Source organism: Oryx dammah, unplaced genomic scaffold (assembly GCF_014754425.2).
Source record: "Oryx dammah isolate SB20612 unplaced genomic scaffold, SCBI_Odam_1.1 HiC_scaffold_26, whole genome shotgun sequence".
Classification (NCBI taxonomy): domain Eukaryota; kingdom Metazoa; phylum Chordata; class Mammalia; order Artiodactyla; family Bovidae; genus Oryx; species Oryx dammah.
Window position 1 is genome coordinate 55,765,357 of NW_024070210.1, and position 16,546 is coordinate 55,781,902.

The 16,546-nt window shown below is 43.2% G+C and overlaps 1 protein-coding gene across 1 annotated transcript in view; it reads left to right on the top strand.

Moving 5' to 3' along the window:
• Positions 1 to 2,326: 2,326 nt before the first annotated feature.
• Positions 2,327 to 16,546, top strand: part of RAB8B (RAB8B, member RAS oncogene family) — a 67,624-nt gene continuing 53,404 nt past the window's right edge. Inside the window, exon 1 of the mRNA XM_040226699.1 lies at positions 2,327 to 2,511. Coding sequence (XP_040082633.1) covers positions 2,388 to 2,511 — 124 coding nt within the window. The 5' untranslated portion in view covers positions 2,327 to 2,387. The remainder of the gene's footprint in view (positions 2,512 to 16,546) is intronic.

Sequence of the window (16,546 nt, forward strand, 5' to 3'; positions counted from 1 at the left end):
CTAACCCTAAATTCTCTTATGAATTTAAGTTCTTTGCCACATCAGTGTGCTCTTATTCATACACAGAGAGAATGCCAACAGTTGCATGCAGGTAGTGGAACTAAAAGTTACTTTAATCTACACGTTTTATAAAAGAGGATTCCAGTGGTCTTAAAGATTTCCCCGTTCTTTTCCAGAATGAAGAGGAAGGTATAGAACTAAACTGTCCATATTTGTTCAGCACTGTGCTGTGCTATGCTGTGCTGTTGCTTCAGTTCTGTCTGGCTCTTTGTGACCCCATGGACTGTAGCTCGCCAGGCTCCTCTGTCCATGGGATTCTCCAGGCAAGGATACTGGAGTGGGTTGCCATGCCCTCCTCCAGGGCATCTTCCCTACCCATTGGTCAAACCTGTGTCTCTTATGTCTCCTGCATTAGCAGGTGGGTTCTTTACTACTAGTGCCACCTGGGAAGTCCTGTTCAGCCCCAGCTGAGGCCCAGTTCACAGGACTTGCCCAAGCACTCTGACTGAGGCAAGGAGGCTCAGCCTGTGCCAGAGGGCAGAATCTGTCCTCATTAGGGGATATAAACTGTGACTTTGACCTTCTTAGATCTGTTCCCATCAAGTGGACTCTAGAAATTAGACATTAGATTAGCAACAACCCTCTGGCTATTGTATGATCAATAAGTGTGTCAATGACACATTTCATTGTATTTGTTTTTTCCACATAGAAGGTGAAAGTAGTTACTAGGGCCAACTGAATTTGCTCCTGTTTCTTAACTCACAAGATTAAGAATATAATATCATTGGCATTGAATATGAAGTCACACGGCACTCAAGATGTGTTTTAGACAAACTTGCTGTCTTCTTCAACCAACTGTCCAAGTTTTCTCCTTAGTCTACTAAAGGCTGAGTGCACTGGTTCCCTTAATAACCTTTAACCTCCCAGAAAGGTGTTTCTTTGGAGCGAAGAACCATAGACAGTGGTTCTCAAATATTTTGGCCTCAGGATGCTTTTATCCTCTTAAAAATGACTGAGGCCTCTAAAGAGCTTTTGTTCATATTTGACATATTAGAAATTAGAAGATAAAAGAGATGAGAGGCAGAGACACTCCTAGTGGACAGAGCTTTTGGTCCCAGACCTCCTTGGCTATTCACTTGCCCTTGTGATTTACCAGAGTCATTAAATCCCCTTCACTGGCTGGGTCTCTGCCCCTAGCTGCTGAAAGAGGCCTTAACAATACATCCTTGAAACAATTAAATAATAGTCTAAGACAATAAATGACAGATTGGGTATAACAGAATGTCTCCTCTATTTGTTATCCATTAAAATGAGAGCCTACAGAAAGCTGAAGAAGGTAACCATCAACACTAACATTGCTACATTGCCTTAAGGATTTCAAAATAGGTTCACATTCAGTATCTCACTTAATTTTCCTACAATCCTATGAAACATCTGTTTTATACCCATTTTACAGATGAGAAAACTGAGGTGCAGAAAGCCTATGTGCTGTTAAGCAGCTGAGCCAAGACAAAATCCAAATCTTACCCTCCAGATTCCCACCGTCAGTTCCTGCCTCGAATGAATGCTTGCAGTTTTTCAGGCACATGCCTGACGCACAAGCCTCACAGATTCCAATTCCCAGATTCTTTTTGTCCATCCTCCTGCAGGAAGAGGGGAGCGGTCTGCACAGTAGATCCTTTAAAATACCCACTGTATTTAGCTCTGCTCTGGAGGTTTGAAGAAGAGAATAGGAGTGGATGCAAGTGAGAAAGGCAATCATTCTTTTTGAGCTCGGTAACTGAGGAGTTGAGGGAGGGGAGGGGGCTTAGACGTAGTGCTGGACAGGAACTGGAGGAGAAGCAAGATAAGGCACTCTGCAGATAATCCACAGGCAGCGCCACGGCAGCATGAAGGAAAGTAAGCATCTCAGCTCTGGGGCGCGGTGGAAGAGATGCGGGAACTGCGGACTCAGCCTTCAAGGTCCTGCATTTGAAAGGCGCCCGCACACAAAGAAACGACGAAGTTAAGTTCCGGTAGCGCAACACGCAGAGTTGAAAGCCCGGCCTCCCTGCTAGCTCTAGAGGAAAACCCTAACGCCGGGTCACCCAGTTTAGAGAGTATCGTCTTTTATCCTCTGGGGCCGCGGGGACAGCCTGCCCAAGGCACGCCCGAAGCGCCTCACAAGAACTACAAGTCCCATAAAACACTGGGGCTCCGGCGGTGATTACGAAACCCCCGTGGATTGGCCACGCGGGGCGGGGAGCGCAGGCCTTCTCCGGGGAAGGGGGCGGGAGAAAGGGCGGGGCGAGCGGCGGCTCGGCGGGCACGCCCCCTCCCCCGTGGCCCCCTCCCCGCCTCTCTCCGCGGCTCTTCTGGCTCCCCGGTCAGAGGGCCGGAGCGAGAAGATGGCGAAGACGTATGATTATCTGTTCAAGCTGCTGCTGATCGGCGACTCTGGGGTGGGCAAGACCTGCCTGCTATTCCGCTTTTCCGAAGACGCCTTCAACACCACCTTCATCTCCACCATCGGTGAGGGAGGGGTTGCGGCCGGGGACTGGGAGTGAGAAATGGGGGGCGGGTGCGAGGGTGCCGGGAGAGAGCGGTGGGAGGACTTGGGAGCCTCAGGGAGGGGACCCCGGGGACAGCTGGGCGGCGAGGGCAGTGGGAGAGGGTGAAGGCGTGAGAGAGAGAGAGGCGGTGAGGACGTGGGGCTGAGAGGGTTGAAAGGAGGAACTTGGGGGCAAAGGAAGAGGAGGAAACAGAAGAACAAGGACTAGGGGTATTGGGGGAAGTGAGAGGGTTGGGGCTGTGACAGGGAGGGGGTCTTAGAGGGACAGAGTGGGGGAACACAGGAAAGCTCATAGAGAAAGAGAAGGGGATAGTGGGTGTGAAATGGATTAAAAGAGGAAGGAAATGGAAGGGGGAAACGAAGGGTTGGGGGGAGTGGGAATGGGAGGTCCGGGGAGTAAAGGGCCAGAGGACACAAGGGACAAGGTAGAGGAGAGCCCAGGAATCCGAAGGGAATTCGGAGGAAAGAGTGATTGAGAGTTGAGAGATGAGAGGGACACTGGCTGCAAGAAGTCTGGTCAGAGACACCGTGAGGAAATTGTAGGAAAAGGTAGATGGGTTAAAGGGACCCAAGAACGAAATGAGGATACTTGGAAAAAGTAAAGGAGAGCTGGGTGTGAAATAGAAAGGAAAAGCAAAATATACAGTAAAGAGGTGGGGCAGAGAAGAGAGAAGATGGGAAAGGGAGAGAAAATGGAAAGTAGAACTTTCTCCAGTTACTGGGAGTACTGGTTACCATTTCTCTTTCTTTACTCTCTCTGGATCAAGTGCAGGAGAAAGAGCAAAAAGTGACTAATAATGAGATATTGTCTATGGAGCATCAAATTGTTCTGGGAGTGTTAATGGGCGTTGGGAGGGTTGGTGACTTTTGGAATGGTATGATCAGGAAAATATGGTTTACTATCTCCTGCAAAGCAGCACTTCTTAATTTTTAAAATTCTTAGCCTTGAAGGTTTAGTAATTCTCAGCTGGGAAGTTGATTTTACATTCGGCCTGCCTTTCTATGTATTTTCCTTTTAGTTTTAATTATTACTTGCTAAACGAATCAGAACATGCAGTGTACCCCCCAATTACTTTCAATTGATTCGGATTTTTCTGGTCTTGGTTGGGAGCTGTCCTTCCTACTTTTGGAGGACTCTGTGTTCAGGTAACAAAATCTCAGACTTAGCCTAAACTGAAGAAGAGCAAATCAGAGCTGGTTTTAAGCTGCCTGTACAAGTGACCTTAACATCATAGCTGCAGTTAATTAAGCACCTTAAGAATCTTAGCTCTTGGTTGTCTGGGTGATGTTGTGGCTTCTCATAGCAGCTCACTTAAGCATCTTTCAAATGGTTCGTATAGCGTATTTCACCATGGATTCTTAGCGGGGCTAGTACTATTGTAATGAGTTATGTTTTAAGGATAATTTATCACTTATAAAAGAAGAGTATTGGGGTATAGAGCGCTGTTCGGTGAAGCACTGGGGAAAGCTATGGTTTGTTTGTTCTGGCATTTTTCATATGGATTGAGTGGTCTGAAACCTCCTGGGTGTTATGATGTCTGGGCTTAGGGAAGTTTGAGTTGCAAGTTCTTGGCAGTCATTTGTGAGTGGGACTTTTTCTTTTCTGAGGAAGCAGATTTTAAATGTCATGTCTCAAATGTATTCTTAAGAGATTTGATGGGAGCTGTTGTAGCCACCAAAAGGTGTTAATTTTTGATGCTGGTACTCATGTCAAAACCCCAAATCACTGTTTTTCATTGTTGAGTGCACACTGAAGTCCAGAAGGTAAAGGACAGTCTCTAACAAGTCAAGCGGATCGCCTTTTGTCCATTCTATGTGTGAACCTCCCAGAAGTATTCTCCTGCATCGAAAGTGACTAAATCTCACTGAGGCTGTTTCTGTTAGGCTCCTTAAATGACTTTTGCTTGTTTGTAACAGTTTTATTAGTTTCCTCTTTTTTAGTCTTAATTTTTGTCCTACTTTGTCTGTGAAGGTATCTGCTTCCTTTTACAATTGTAGCTTTGAAAAATTACTTTTTATTCTGAAGGAGTAAAATCTTTCTTGTGTGAATTTGGTTTTTTTTTAAGTGATTGAAATTCTGTTTTGTGGAGGGTTGCAGGAAAGTGAGCATCCTGAAAAAGTTTAGACTTGGAGGGAGGCATTAAAGGGGGGTGAATCTCATGTATGATGTTGGCCTTTGCATTGCTATGGAGTAGATGTGGTACAAAGAGGCTCTGAGCTGTGTCTTCAGTTGACATGGAGGAGGGGAAATCCCATGCCTTTTTTTTAGCCCCAAGAGCTCTGACAGGAAGTGGTAGCCCAGAGCCTTCAAACAGCACGAAAAAATATGTTACCTGCAACCTAATGCTTTGGAGTTGAAGTTAAGTTAGGAAAATAAGGTGAATGTTAACATCATTCTAGTGAAATGTTCCACACACATTGACCACAAACATAGGCTTGAAGTGTCTGCCTTTCTAGCAGAAATATCCATGCCCCCAACCTTCACCCCCGTTTCCAGGCGGTCTGAAGTTGCTGAAGGAAGCGTTGGTGGTCCACCTCCTCCCAGTCACAATTATTTCTTGAGGCATCTCAGCATGGAAGTTTCCAGGGCTTCTCTGACTGGGTTTGGAAAGATTTGCCACGATTGCTGACAAAACTTAATAAGGTCTACGTCACAGGAAAGATCTATTTCTTAATACCTGGGGTTTGTGTGTGTGTGTGTTGTGTGTTTCGGGAGTTATATATATAAATATCTGTTTCTTCCCATGGAGTTACATTTACTGTCTTAATTTTGCTTTACTAAAATTTAGGTAGTTTTAGAAAAGGACATCTGCCACCTCTCGACCCTGATTTGATAGGGATTCTGTCTTCATGAAAGGAAGGAGACATTTTCATTACAGATCCAGTTGTCTCACAGATAGTTTCTTCTTTCATGTATGTAAGGTTCTGGTATCTTCTCTGATATCCTGGCTCCCCTCATTTCCTTTCTGCTCTTGGGGGTGCTGGAGGGTATACTTCTTTCAACTGACTTGCTAGGAGTCGTCACATATCAGTCAGATAATATTTAACTATTGAGTAGAGATGTTTTATCCATTTGAAGTTGTAGGTTCAGTGCCTAGAACCAACAACCAACTCTCATTCAATTCAGATGTTTAAGAACTGAAAAAGAAATTTTGATTGGCTCCTCAAGCCCCTTACATAATCATTGTTGTTGTTCAGTTTCTAAGTCATGTTGGACTCTTTGTGACCCCATGGATTGCATAATCATTATCAATGGTTAATTAAATGTATGTAAAATGTATCATGAAGACAACTAAGAAACAGTAATGCAATCTCTCTGAGTTATATTTCCTATGGGATGTGGGTACATTTTAATATTGATACGAAGGCAGAGGGACATCTTGGAATGGCCTGTACTGAACCTGGTGCCGGGAGAACAGAGAAAACCCAGCCCTGTCTTCTAACAGGACAGTCTCAGCTTCTTCCCTTTACTGTCTCTCCCCTGCCCAGCCCCCCTCTTCCTGTTAGGGTATTTCCTGAGTGGTTATATTATTTAGTATAGTCATAGTTGAACAGCATAAAGAGCCTTAGAAATTATCTACATGATGATTGTGCCCCAGTTTTACAAATAAGAAAACCAAGCTTAGGTTGATGCTGTCAAGATCATGCAGCTGATCAGATGCTTGTAGAAGCATCTCTAGTGAAACCTCAAACCCAAGTCTGGATTGCTTCTCATAGTTGAGCTGCTGCTGTTTCTGATCAGCATGATTACCGCTGTAAATTCAAATTGCCATCTTTTCCAGGGAGGAATTCAGTTTTGCGCATTTGCTTATATGTGAGGAAAGTTAAAGTGTTCCCATTTGGATCAGTTGTATCTCTTCAGGGAAACAGTAAATGCTAATACGACAACTCAGAGTCCTGTAGAAGTTTATATGGGCTAACTCGGCATGTTTTAACTGTCCTTTGCCCTTTCTTTCTATGTCTGTTGTTTCAGGTTAGGGAATCAGAGTGCATCCTGCCATTAAAATTCCTTCCATGTGCAAAGTAACTAATGACATTGTATTAATAGTGTGCTGGTAATTGCAGCCTAGTCCCATCAGAGCACTTTTAGACAATTTATTCCCTGGCATTTTTTTTCTTGGATACACTTTCTCTATGTTTAGGGGTTGGTCGCCTATGGCCCACAGGCCAAATGTAGCCTCCTGCCTGTTTTTGTGCAGTCCACAAGCAAAGAATGGTTTTCACATTTTTAAAGGGTTATTAAAAACTAACACAAAACAAGAAATATGAAGCAGACACCATATGTGTCCCACAAAGCTTAAAAATATTTACTAACTGTGCTTTCACAGAGTTTGCCGACCCCAGCTTACAATTAAATAGTGTTTTTGGTTGGTGGCAATTCAAAACTTTTATCAAGACTTATTGACCGAAAAACAAACTTTGTCATATTGACATTTTTATCCAAGATGATATCAGCATTTGGCTGAGCATAATCCAGATATGTAGTACAAGTTGATTTTGATTTTCATCATTGTTTTGCTTGATTTCAACCTCTCAAACAAAAATATGCAAGGACCAGGCAACCTCAGGGCTTCCCTGGTGGCTCAGACAGTAAAGAATCTGCCTATAGTGCAGGAGATGAGGGTTCAATCCCTGGGTTGGGAAGATCCCCTGGAGAAGGGAATGGCCTCAGTCCAGTATTCTTGCCTGGAGAATTCCATGGACAGAGGAAGGAGCCTGGCAGGCTTACAGTCCATGGGGTCGCAAAGAGTCAGACACAACTGAGCGAGGAACACTTTCAGGCAACTTCAAGTTGAACATTTTGTCCGTAAAACCTTAGTTTAACGTCATTGTGTTCTTTCAGAGTGTCAGTAGACTTCCCACCTAAGTGATAGCTTTGAAAATAACACTGTTTCAGGAGTGTAATACCTGATCATGAACGGTTAAACTCGTCTCCTCAGTTATTGTTCTACTGAATGCAAAAAGCCATTCAACAAATTAAGGTAGGAAACTGAGTCTTGGACACAGACCTGGACATGTCTTAAGAATATGTGTACTTTAACAAAGAGCTTCGCCAGCTGTTCTGCATGGCAGCAAACCAGGGAGGAGGTTCTCTTGGCAACAGCACCAAAACTGTTTGGATCCTCTGAGAAATGCTGGAGGGAAATAGGTTTGGATATTGCCTAAGTAGAAAATGTCTGGTCTTTGAAGACAGGGAAAAATTTAGCAGTTGATATTTTAGTGGAAGCTCATAACTGAATCTGAGAAAAAAACATGGAACCAGAACTGGGAGACCAGGGAGCTGCCAACACGGCCTGAGGCTGACTGGCTCTAGGTCAGGTCTGCCTGCCTGTACAGAGGACGGTTCTGGAGATGAACTCTTGTGTGTGTTAGATTTGCTACATGGGAAAGATGTGCAGGAAAGAGTTTTCACAGTGGCGTGAGAAGAGGGTGGGAGTGGGGAATGGGGAACTAGATGTTAGATGGTAGTATAGCTATATAATATAGTATGCTGTGCTATGCTCCATAGCTTCATAGGGAGCTACTGAGATGTAAGTAGCCAGTGAAGTGGCTTGGTCGGTGTTTGGTGTTAGAAGATTGCACAGTGAATTAAGAGCAATAGGCCTGGAGTCAGATTGGGGTTCATGCCGTGACATCTGCTGTTCCTCCTTCTCTTGTCTTTAGTGAGTTGGTGCTCCTTCTTGGGCCTTAGTTCCTTTTTCTGTACTAGATTGTATTACTACTATGCAGACTTCTCAGGGATGTTTTGTGTTCCCTAGGGCAAGAATCAAATCTTACTCACTTTTTAAGTCTCCAAGGCCTCTATTAAATGACTGATCAACTGGATGGATGAATTATAAAGCACTGTGAGCCATACAGCATTGCTTGAATTTTAGTCATTATCTTTCATAGTATTCTAGATAATTAGATGATGTCAGAGATGAGATTAAAAGTGCTTAATTTGAATTCCTAACACTATTTCTCCCTCTATCAAATGCTGTCTTTCTATAATCAGTTTTAAAGGGATATTTTAGACTCTGAAAGATATATCACTTGTCTTTCAGTCTCCATAATAAGCTGTTTATCACCCTGCTTCCAACCCCCCACTAACATAAATACCAAATAGAAAATGAGTGAAATCACTGGGTTTGCTTTAGAAGAGCCATTTCAGCTTTGTCTTTGCCCATTAGCTGCAAACAATGCAACAGATGCCTGTTAACAGTTTCATGCCCAGTTTTAATTAGCAGATGGAGCTGTGTTTGTGTTTGTGTTCTGCCCAGCACTGGTTTGAGTGACAGCATAGTGAGTGGATTGGAACTGGGCTGGGCCTTTGGGTTGAATAAAGCCAAATGCTATTTTGAAAAAGATGAATATAAACATTTATTACATAGAACTGCTTGTGTATCTCAGTGGAACAGCTTCATGTCTAGAGGAAGACTAATGTTTGCAGTTATGTTTTCTGCTCTTACTATCCTTTAGTAATTACATAATATGGAAAACTACCGTTTTTTGGCTTAAATGAAGGGTTTTGGGGAGTCTTGAAACTGTCACCAAGTGGCTTTCTCTGAAGATTGGTTTCAGTATTTTGGTATAGTAGGTTGAGGACTATGCAGTGCTGGGGTGAAATGGGCTTCATCCTGATTGCCAGTGCTGAGTTGGTAGCTGCCTCCTGGCATGCTGTGTTGTATAGAGTTCTCAGGTCCTGTCTGAGCTCAGCAAGACTGAGGACTTTGACAAATTCCTGATGTGAGTTGTGGGCAGGGGATGGAGAGAGTGGGTGGCAACATCCTCCACATTTACTGTCTGTTTCTGTCCCCTGCCCCCCCACCATGTTATACAAGAAGCCTTTCATTCATAGTTTTGCTCTGCCATGTATATTGATAGAGGATGTCACTGGGCACAGCCTGGCAAACTGTATCCTTGGAACTGATGAGTGTTTTCGGTTTTGTTTTTTTCTGAAGTGAATAGGTAGTATTTGCTTTCCAATGTGTTGTGGCTAAATTTCAGTATTAAAATATTATCCGTTAGTGATTGCTGGATATATTGTGTCTGGAGGTGTGTCCTTCTCCTTTGTTCACTTTTAAATTCTGGATTCTTCTTATTTTGCATTGAATTATAAAGAACCTTAAAGGAAATAGGTGCCTGATTGTCTTCAGAGGAAGAAATGTCTGCGCTATTTTTTTTAAGTTACTTAGTTACTCAGGACTTCCTTAGCGAAGCACATAAAGTGATGCAGACAACTCAGAAACAGTTCTTACAGCAGCCCTGTTCCTTGACTGTGACAAAGTATTTTCTTGCTGTCTTAATCTGTAGCATTCAGCATCAGTTTAGTTACGGACTCTGGTGTTTACCTGTTGCTGAACCTTTGGACATTTTCCACAGAGCTCTCATCTTCCTGGGCCCAGAATTTTCACTCTTGGCTCCCGGGAGGAAGTGTGAAAGCTCTGCACGTCCCCGCCTTAGTCAGATTAGGCTCACTGTCACCACGACAGGCTGGGTGACAGTGCTGCTTGCAGTCCCATGACGGCACTGCAAGACTTCAAAGCGCTTAGCTCAGTAAGGTATGGAATTCTACCTCATCATGATAAAAACCAACCACAAAGTCTTAAGCAATATGTAGTGTTTCACTGCTTTCTGCTGGCAAAGTTAGGACTGGCATGCTTTCCCCACTTCACATTGCAGTTTTGCATATTTGGGGGGAGAACTTGGCTAGTTATTTTAATAACTCATAGATACTTTCCTGATGTATAAAATAGGACAGTCTCTAACATACATGATCAAGTTTTGACATGAAATACAGGGTGATCTACTTAAAAGCTGAATTGTAAGAGTTCATTTCTGGGGGACTTCCATGGTAGTCCAGTGGCTAAGACTCTGCTGTTCCAGTGCAGGGGGCCAGGGTTGAATCCCTGGCCAGGGAACTAGGTCTCACATGCTGCAACTACGGGTTCACATGCCCCAACTAAAGATCCTGCATGCTGCAGCTAACACAACAACCAGTGCAACAAAACAAACAAAGAAGCATTTTTTAAAAAACGTTCATTTCTGGGAATTCCCTGGTTGTCCAGTGGTTAGGACTCCATACTTCCACTGCAGGGGGCACAGGTTTGATCCCTGATTGGGGAACTGTTAATAAGATCCCAGCATGGTGCCCCAAAAAAGTTCATTTCTTGTGACCCTATGCAATATTTTCTTAGCTGGAATAGGTATTGCAAAATATTCTAATCTCATATAAAAAATCCATTACAAAAAAAATGTGTACATTGTGAGATGTCAGTGACTGACCCTACTGTAATTTGTTTGTTGCTTATGAATTTGGATGGGATAGCTGTTTATGGTTTTCAACAAGGAATTTTTTATCTTAAGGTCTCTGAATAAAATCTTGAGATGGCATGGAAAACAGTTCTTTATTGACAGTTAACTATTCCATTTTTGAAATGATTCAGACTACTTTCTCATTTCACTCTCCATTAACACGTCAACCCTATCAGGATTTGGGGAGAGGGGTCTAAATAGGGGAGAGAAGGATGAAAACAGCATTCTACCCTGCTCCTGTATCAGTTTCTTTGGCTACTTGTTCAGCCTCTTTTGCTTTTGTAAATTGGAGTAAATTGTTGGCTGAGAAGTGAGAAACTTCTGCCTAAAATATGGTGACTTTTGACTGCATTACTTTCTTATAGTGTTTAAAACTAAATAATAAAAAAAAATCATGATTTCCCCACTTCACATTGCAATTTTGTACATTTGGGGGGAGAACTTGGCGGTAGTTATTTTAATAATGCGTAGATACTTTCCTGATGTGTAAAGTAGAAGGACAGTTTCTAACATACATGAAATATAAAGTGTTCTACTTAAAAGTTGAATTATAAGAGTTCATTTCTAGGGGACTTCCCTGGTGGTCCAGTGGCTAAGACTCTGCTCTCCCAGTGCAGGGGGCCAGGGTTCAATCCCTGGCCAGGGAACTAGGTGCTTGTCTCAGTCATAACCCGTGATGAACAGATTAGGACTTTGTCCACAAGCAAAATCATTTGAGTAAGTGCATTTCCTTTGTCTACTTACTATTGTTTTGAAAAGTTCCAGTCTTATAGAAGCATGAAAAAGTAATGAAACAAGTGAAATAATTTCTTTTACATCCACAAAATTCCATAACAATGAAATATAAAAACATATATATATATATAAATTCAGAGGTGTGTCTCTGTCTTAGCTCTTCAGCCTTCAATTTGGATAAACACCATTATATTTTATTTTATGTTGGGATCTCATTAATATGATTTACCACATATACAGTGCTCTGAAAAACAATGTTGCATGTTTCCAGTCAGTGGTGGTACAGGTCCTTCCTAAGGACAATAGCCTGGGTCTGTTTTCTCATTGTGAAAGGAAAGTTCAGGCTTCAGGGGTCTTGAGAATCTCTCTGGCTGCAGCGTTCTGTGAGTCTATGAAATCAGGTATTGTCTGTAAAGAAAAAAAATTTGTTCTTAGTTAATGATTGTGGGGAAGTTGGGTCAGGAAGATCCCCTGGAGAAGGAAATGGCAACCCACTCCAGTATTCTTACCTAGAAAATTCCATGGATGGAGGAGCCTTGTGGGCTATAGTCCATGGGGTCACAAAGAGTCGGACAGGACTGAGCGACTTCACTTTCTTTTCTTTTTGCAGGTGGACACTAGTGAGGTTTTTTTTTGGTTTTTTTTTTTTGCCTTTATGTTTATCTGTGAAAAGGAGAAGCTGGGGTTGGGAACTGTAGTGACTTATTAGTAGGCTGCTAATATCAGATACCGAGTCATTTTCGCTAATTTTACTCGTTCAGTGAGCAGCATTTTTCAGTCCACAAAATATTGAGAAGAGAAAGAATAGCAAGTGTCCAGGCAGTTTGAACACAGTGATGAAAAGGGCTTCAAAGGGGTTAATGTAGGATGTCAGGAAAGAGCAGAGGAGAGGGAGAGGAGGGCGTCTGGGAGAGAATGATGTGGAGGTTAAGATCAGAACCGCAGCAGGCCTTAGTTGGGTCGAATTTGGAGTGTCAGGAGGAGGGGCTCTCGCCTGCAGATGTCGGGGAGACAGCCCCTGAAGGAGCTCCTCCTCAATACATGGGCATGTGGCATTGGTCAGCTTGAAGGGGTAACCAGAGGGCAGGTTGTGAAGGAACTTTACATCTGTTCAGGAGTCTGGACTTATTCTGAGAGCAGTAGGGAGTCATTGGGGATTTTCTACAGGGAGACCAGTGAGGAGATCAGCAGACATCTTTGGTTGCCCCGTCCCTTCTTTGGCCCTTTACCATTTACAGGGAGCACTTTCACTAACATCCCTGTTTAAACTCCTCAGTGATCATGTCCATGGACAGAGATTGTCTTCATGTTCTAGACGAGGAAGGTAAGGTTCTGAGAGAGTGATAGACTCTTGATCCATCAGCTAAGTAGGTAGAGGAGCCAAGACTTGAGCCTTGAACTCAGTTCTGAACCACAGTCTGTCCACGACAACCTGCTCCTCTCAGAATGGGTCCTGAAATTTTCCATGGGACTCAGTGCTCTGGCACTTAGCCCGTAGTAACGGTCACTTCCAGTGGTCTGTAAGAACTGCGTAAACTGACCAGCAAACCCTTGAGAAGTGTGTTGAGCAGAGGGATGAAGTCAGCCTCTCCCTGGACAAGGCCCAGTAACAGCTAATGCACACACGCATCGTGTTGCTTGCTGGCCGTGGAAGGTCAGCAGACTCTGGTTTCGGATTGTCTCCTGGCTTCCCCACCCAGTCCCATAGGAAGCAATCAAATACATACACAGCAGAACCAGGGCAGGAGGAGACAGAGTTTAATTATGAATCCAAGTCTTTTGTGGAAAGGAAGCTAATTATATCGGAAATCTCAGCATTGCTTCTCCACATGGGGCCAATGGTTTGTTATACTTTTCATTTGTTGTTGGTCTCAGCTAGACTGTAGAGTGCTAGGAACTGCTGCTTTAATTGTGAGCTTCCTTCCTTTGACAAATTAAATTTAAACTTTACATTAGCCTCTCCTTTCCTTTTTTTCCAGAGTGAAATTGGCTCTGCTCTGGGTTTTGTTTATAAAGCTGTGTTTGGCAGTTTTCCTCAGATTCACGGTGACATTGTAGACCAGTCTAACACCTGATTTGTTTGCTGACCCTGGGTCTCTAGAATGCTGTTGTTGAGCCAGAAAGCAGAAAGGTCCAAACAGCGAAGCTAGTTATACAAAGTCCATTTGCTAAAATGCTGAACTTGCCTCACTGGGGAGGGAGCCCCTGGATCCAAACTTAGCATTTGCATTCTTGCTTTAAAGCAGGGCTGGGGCCCTCCTGGAGATGGGCCACCGGCATCTGAGAGGAAGAAGTGGCGACATGGCACTGCGGCTGCGGCGTCCTTCGTGTGACCTGGGGCAAGTCAGCAGCCAGCCTCCCAGGCTTCCTTTTTTCTCCATAAGCAAACGGGGTGTTGTGCTAGATTCACTGTATAGTCCCTGCCAAAACCCTGATCCTAAGTGGTGACGGTGGACTCACTCCCCACTTTTACCCACAAAATTAAACAGATGTGAAAACTGAAGATAACGCTGTATAGGTAAACAAGAGCTTGGACTTTTGAGACAGAGACTCAAATTCAAATCCTGATTCTGCTAATTTCTGTTGCGAGCTTTGAGTGAATTATTTAACCATTTTCCTTATTGATAAAGGAAGAGTCCTGCAAGAATTCTGTTGTTTTATTTCGAGAACGAAATGCATTGTTGTGTGCATAATACCTTTGGCACATGGTAGACATGGAAAGCCATGTGTGTGTGACTGTGTGGGTGAACTCAGTCTGAGTTCAGTGAAGGTCGGTCCACACAGCTCTGAGGACCTTGGTGATCCGTGGGGGTTTCAATGTTACAACACTTGCTTTTAATTAATAAGAGCTAATATTTACTTGGCCACCTCATGCGAAGAGTTGACTCATTGGAAAAGACCCTGATGCTGGGAGAGATTGGGGGCAGGAGGAGAAGGGGACGACAGAGGATGAGATGGCTGGATGGCATCACTGACTCGATGGATATGAGTTTGAGTGAACTCCAGGAGTTGGTGATGGACAGGGAGGCCTGGCGTGCTGTGATTCATGGGGTCTCAAAAAGTTGGACATGACTGAGCGACTGAACTGAACTGAACTGAATATTTACTGAGTGTTTACTATATATCAGGTACAGTTTTATGCATTTTACATGAATTATCATTTTTCATGGGTTGACCCATTTAATTCTCATAATAACCTCTCAGGTACATTGTTATTATTTCCATTTTTCCAAATGAGATAATTGAGGCATAGATTTTAAAGAACATCTCAGGATCACAGAACTCATAAGTGGTAGAACCAACTTGGATTTGAATCCAGGCCGTTTGACTCCAGAGTCTGTGGTTTTAAGCCCTAAGCCTTTCTGCCCCATCGGTGACTCAGAAATATTAAAAAAGAAAAAGATTAGCTACCCCTGGTGGCTCAGATAGTAAAGAATCTGCCTGCAGTGTGGGAGACCCAGGTTCGATCCCTAGGTTGGGAAGATCTCCTGGAGAAGGAAATGGCAACCCACTCCAATATTCTTGCCTGGAAAATCCCCATGGACAGAGGAGCCTGACGGGCTACAGTCCGTAGGGTTGCAAGAGTTGGACACAGCTGAGTGAGTAACACACACGGAGTTGATGTGATGCAAGACGCATTGTTGGGCAGCTCCTTACCAGCTGGGTGACATCATCACATCCTTTAAACCTCCTTGGTCCCTGTCTCCTCTTCTGCAGAGAACTATCATGGAATGGTTTAATGGAGTGTCCTGGAGGGAAGCATTTAACAGGGCTACACATGCAGCCAGGCTCAGTAAATGGTGAGGGTTTGGTTGTTCCCAGGTAACTTAAGAAGCACCTATTAGAATAAGTTACATAAAAAATATGAATGGGAACATTTTGGTTACTTAATGGGATGTGCTTTAAAGTTTAGGACTGTATGCATTTAACTAAGCTCAAATGGGAACCGTTTCTTTAAACTCATTCCCAAAGTGAAGGTCCTTATGCCTCAGCTGGCATAAGGAGGTGTCCAAGACAGCCCTTGGCCTTGGGTGCAGGATGTTAATGTGATGATATAAGGGGCGAGTTCTTCAGAGCCTTCTAGCTGCTGCAAACTCTCAGACATATTGAATTCTTCCTTCTGGTGAAAATATTGATAAAATCGGTGTTGAATGCCCTGTCTAGGAAGGACAAATGTTTCAATTTAAATATTTGAGCTCAGTGTTCTCTGTTAGGGCCCTGAATTTTAAATGCAGTGAGTTTCTGAGTGAGGTCCTGAATTTTAACGAGTTTGTTTGCATACATGAATTTGAACAATACATTAAATCTTGAAACGCCATAGCTGATTTTATGGAGTAAATTACCCAACTTGAAAGTTAGTTACTAGGCTTTTCTTTACCTAATAATCAAAAGTCATTAATCATATTTTCACAGTATCAATACATGCTAGTAGTTTCTTTTTAATCATTAAACTATCTCTGCAAGAGGATTAGGGAAATAAATGTGTCAGGGTGAGCGTATAGCATGATCTTCCTCCCTTTTAACCCGTTTTCTCCCATGTACTAAATGATTACTTGTACATGGTAGGAATAAAGCCAAAATTGGGTTTGGCTTTGTACAGTGCTTACTTAGACCAAGAAGGTGAGCTGAGATGCTCTCTAGTTTAAAAGTATTTTTAAGCATTTATATATGTGTGTGTATACACACATGCACACATATACAAAGATAGTACAGGAGGTGACAGAGACCAGGTCACAAAGAGCCTCAAGGGCTGAGGTAAGGAGGAGAGCACTTTTCTGACTGTAGCTGAAAGTACATATGCAGGGCCATGTGCAGGGTGTGATACACAAAATTTATAATTTTTAAAGCTGCAGTGGTTTTAAGATTGAGTTCCATCTTGGGCTTTAATGGCACTGAAAAACCACGCCGTGTAGCTTTCTGGTCCAGTCCATGCCCTAAAGTCATGTTGTGTCCAGAAAAGTGTCG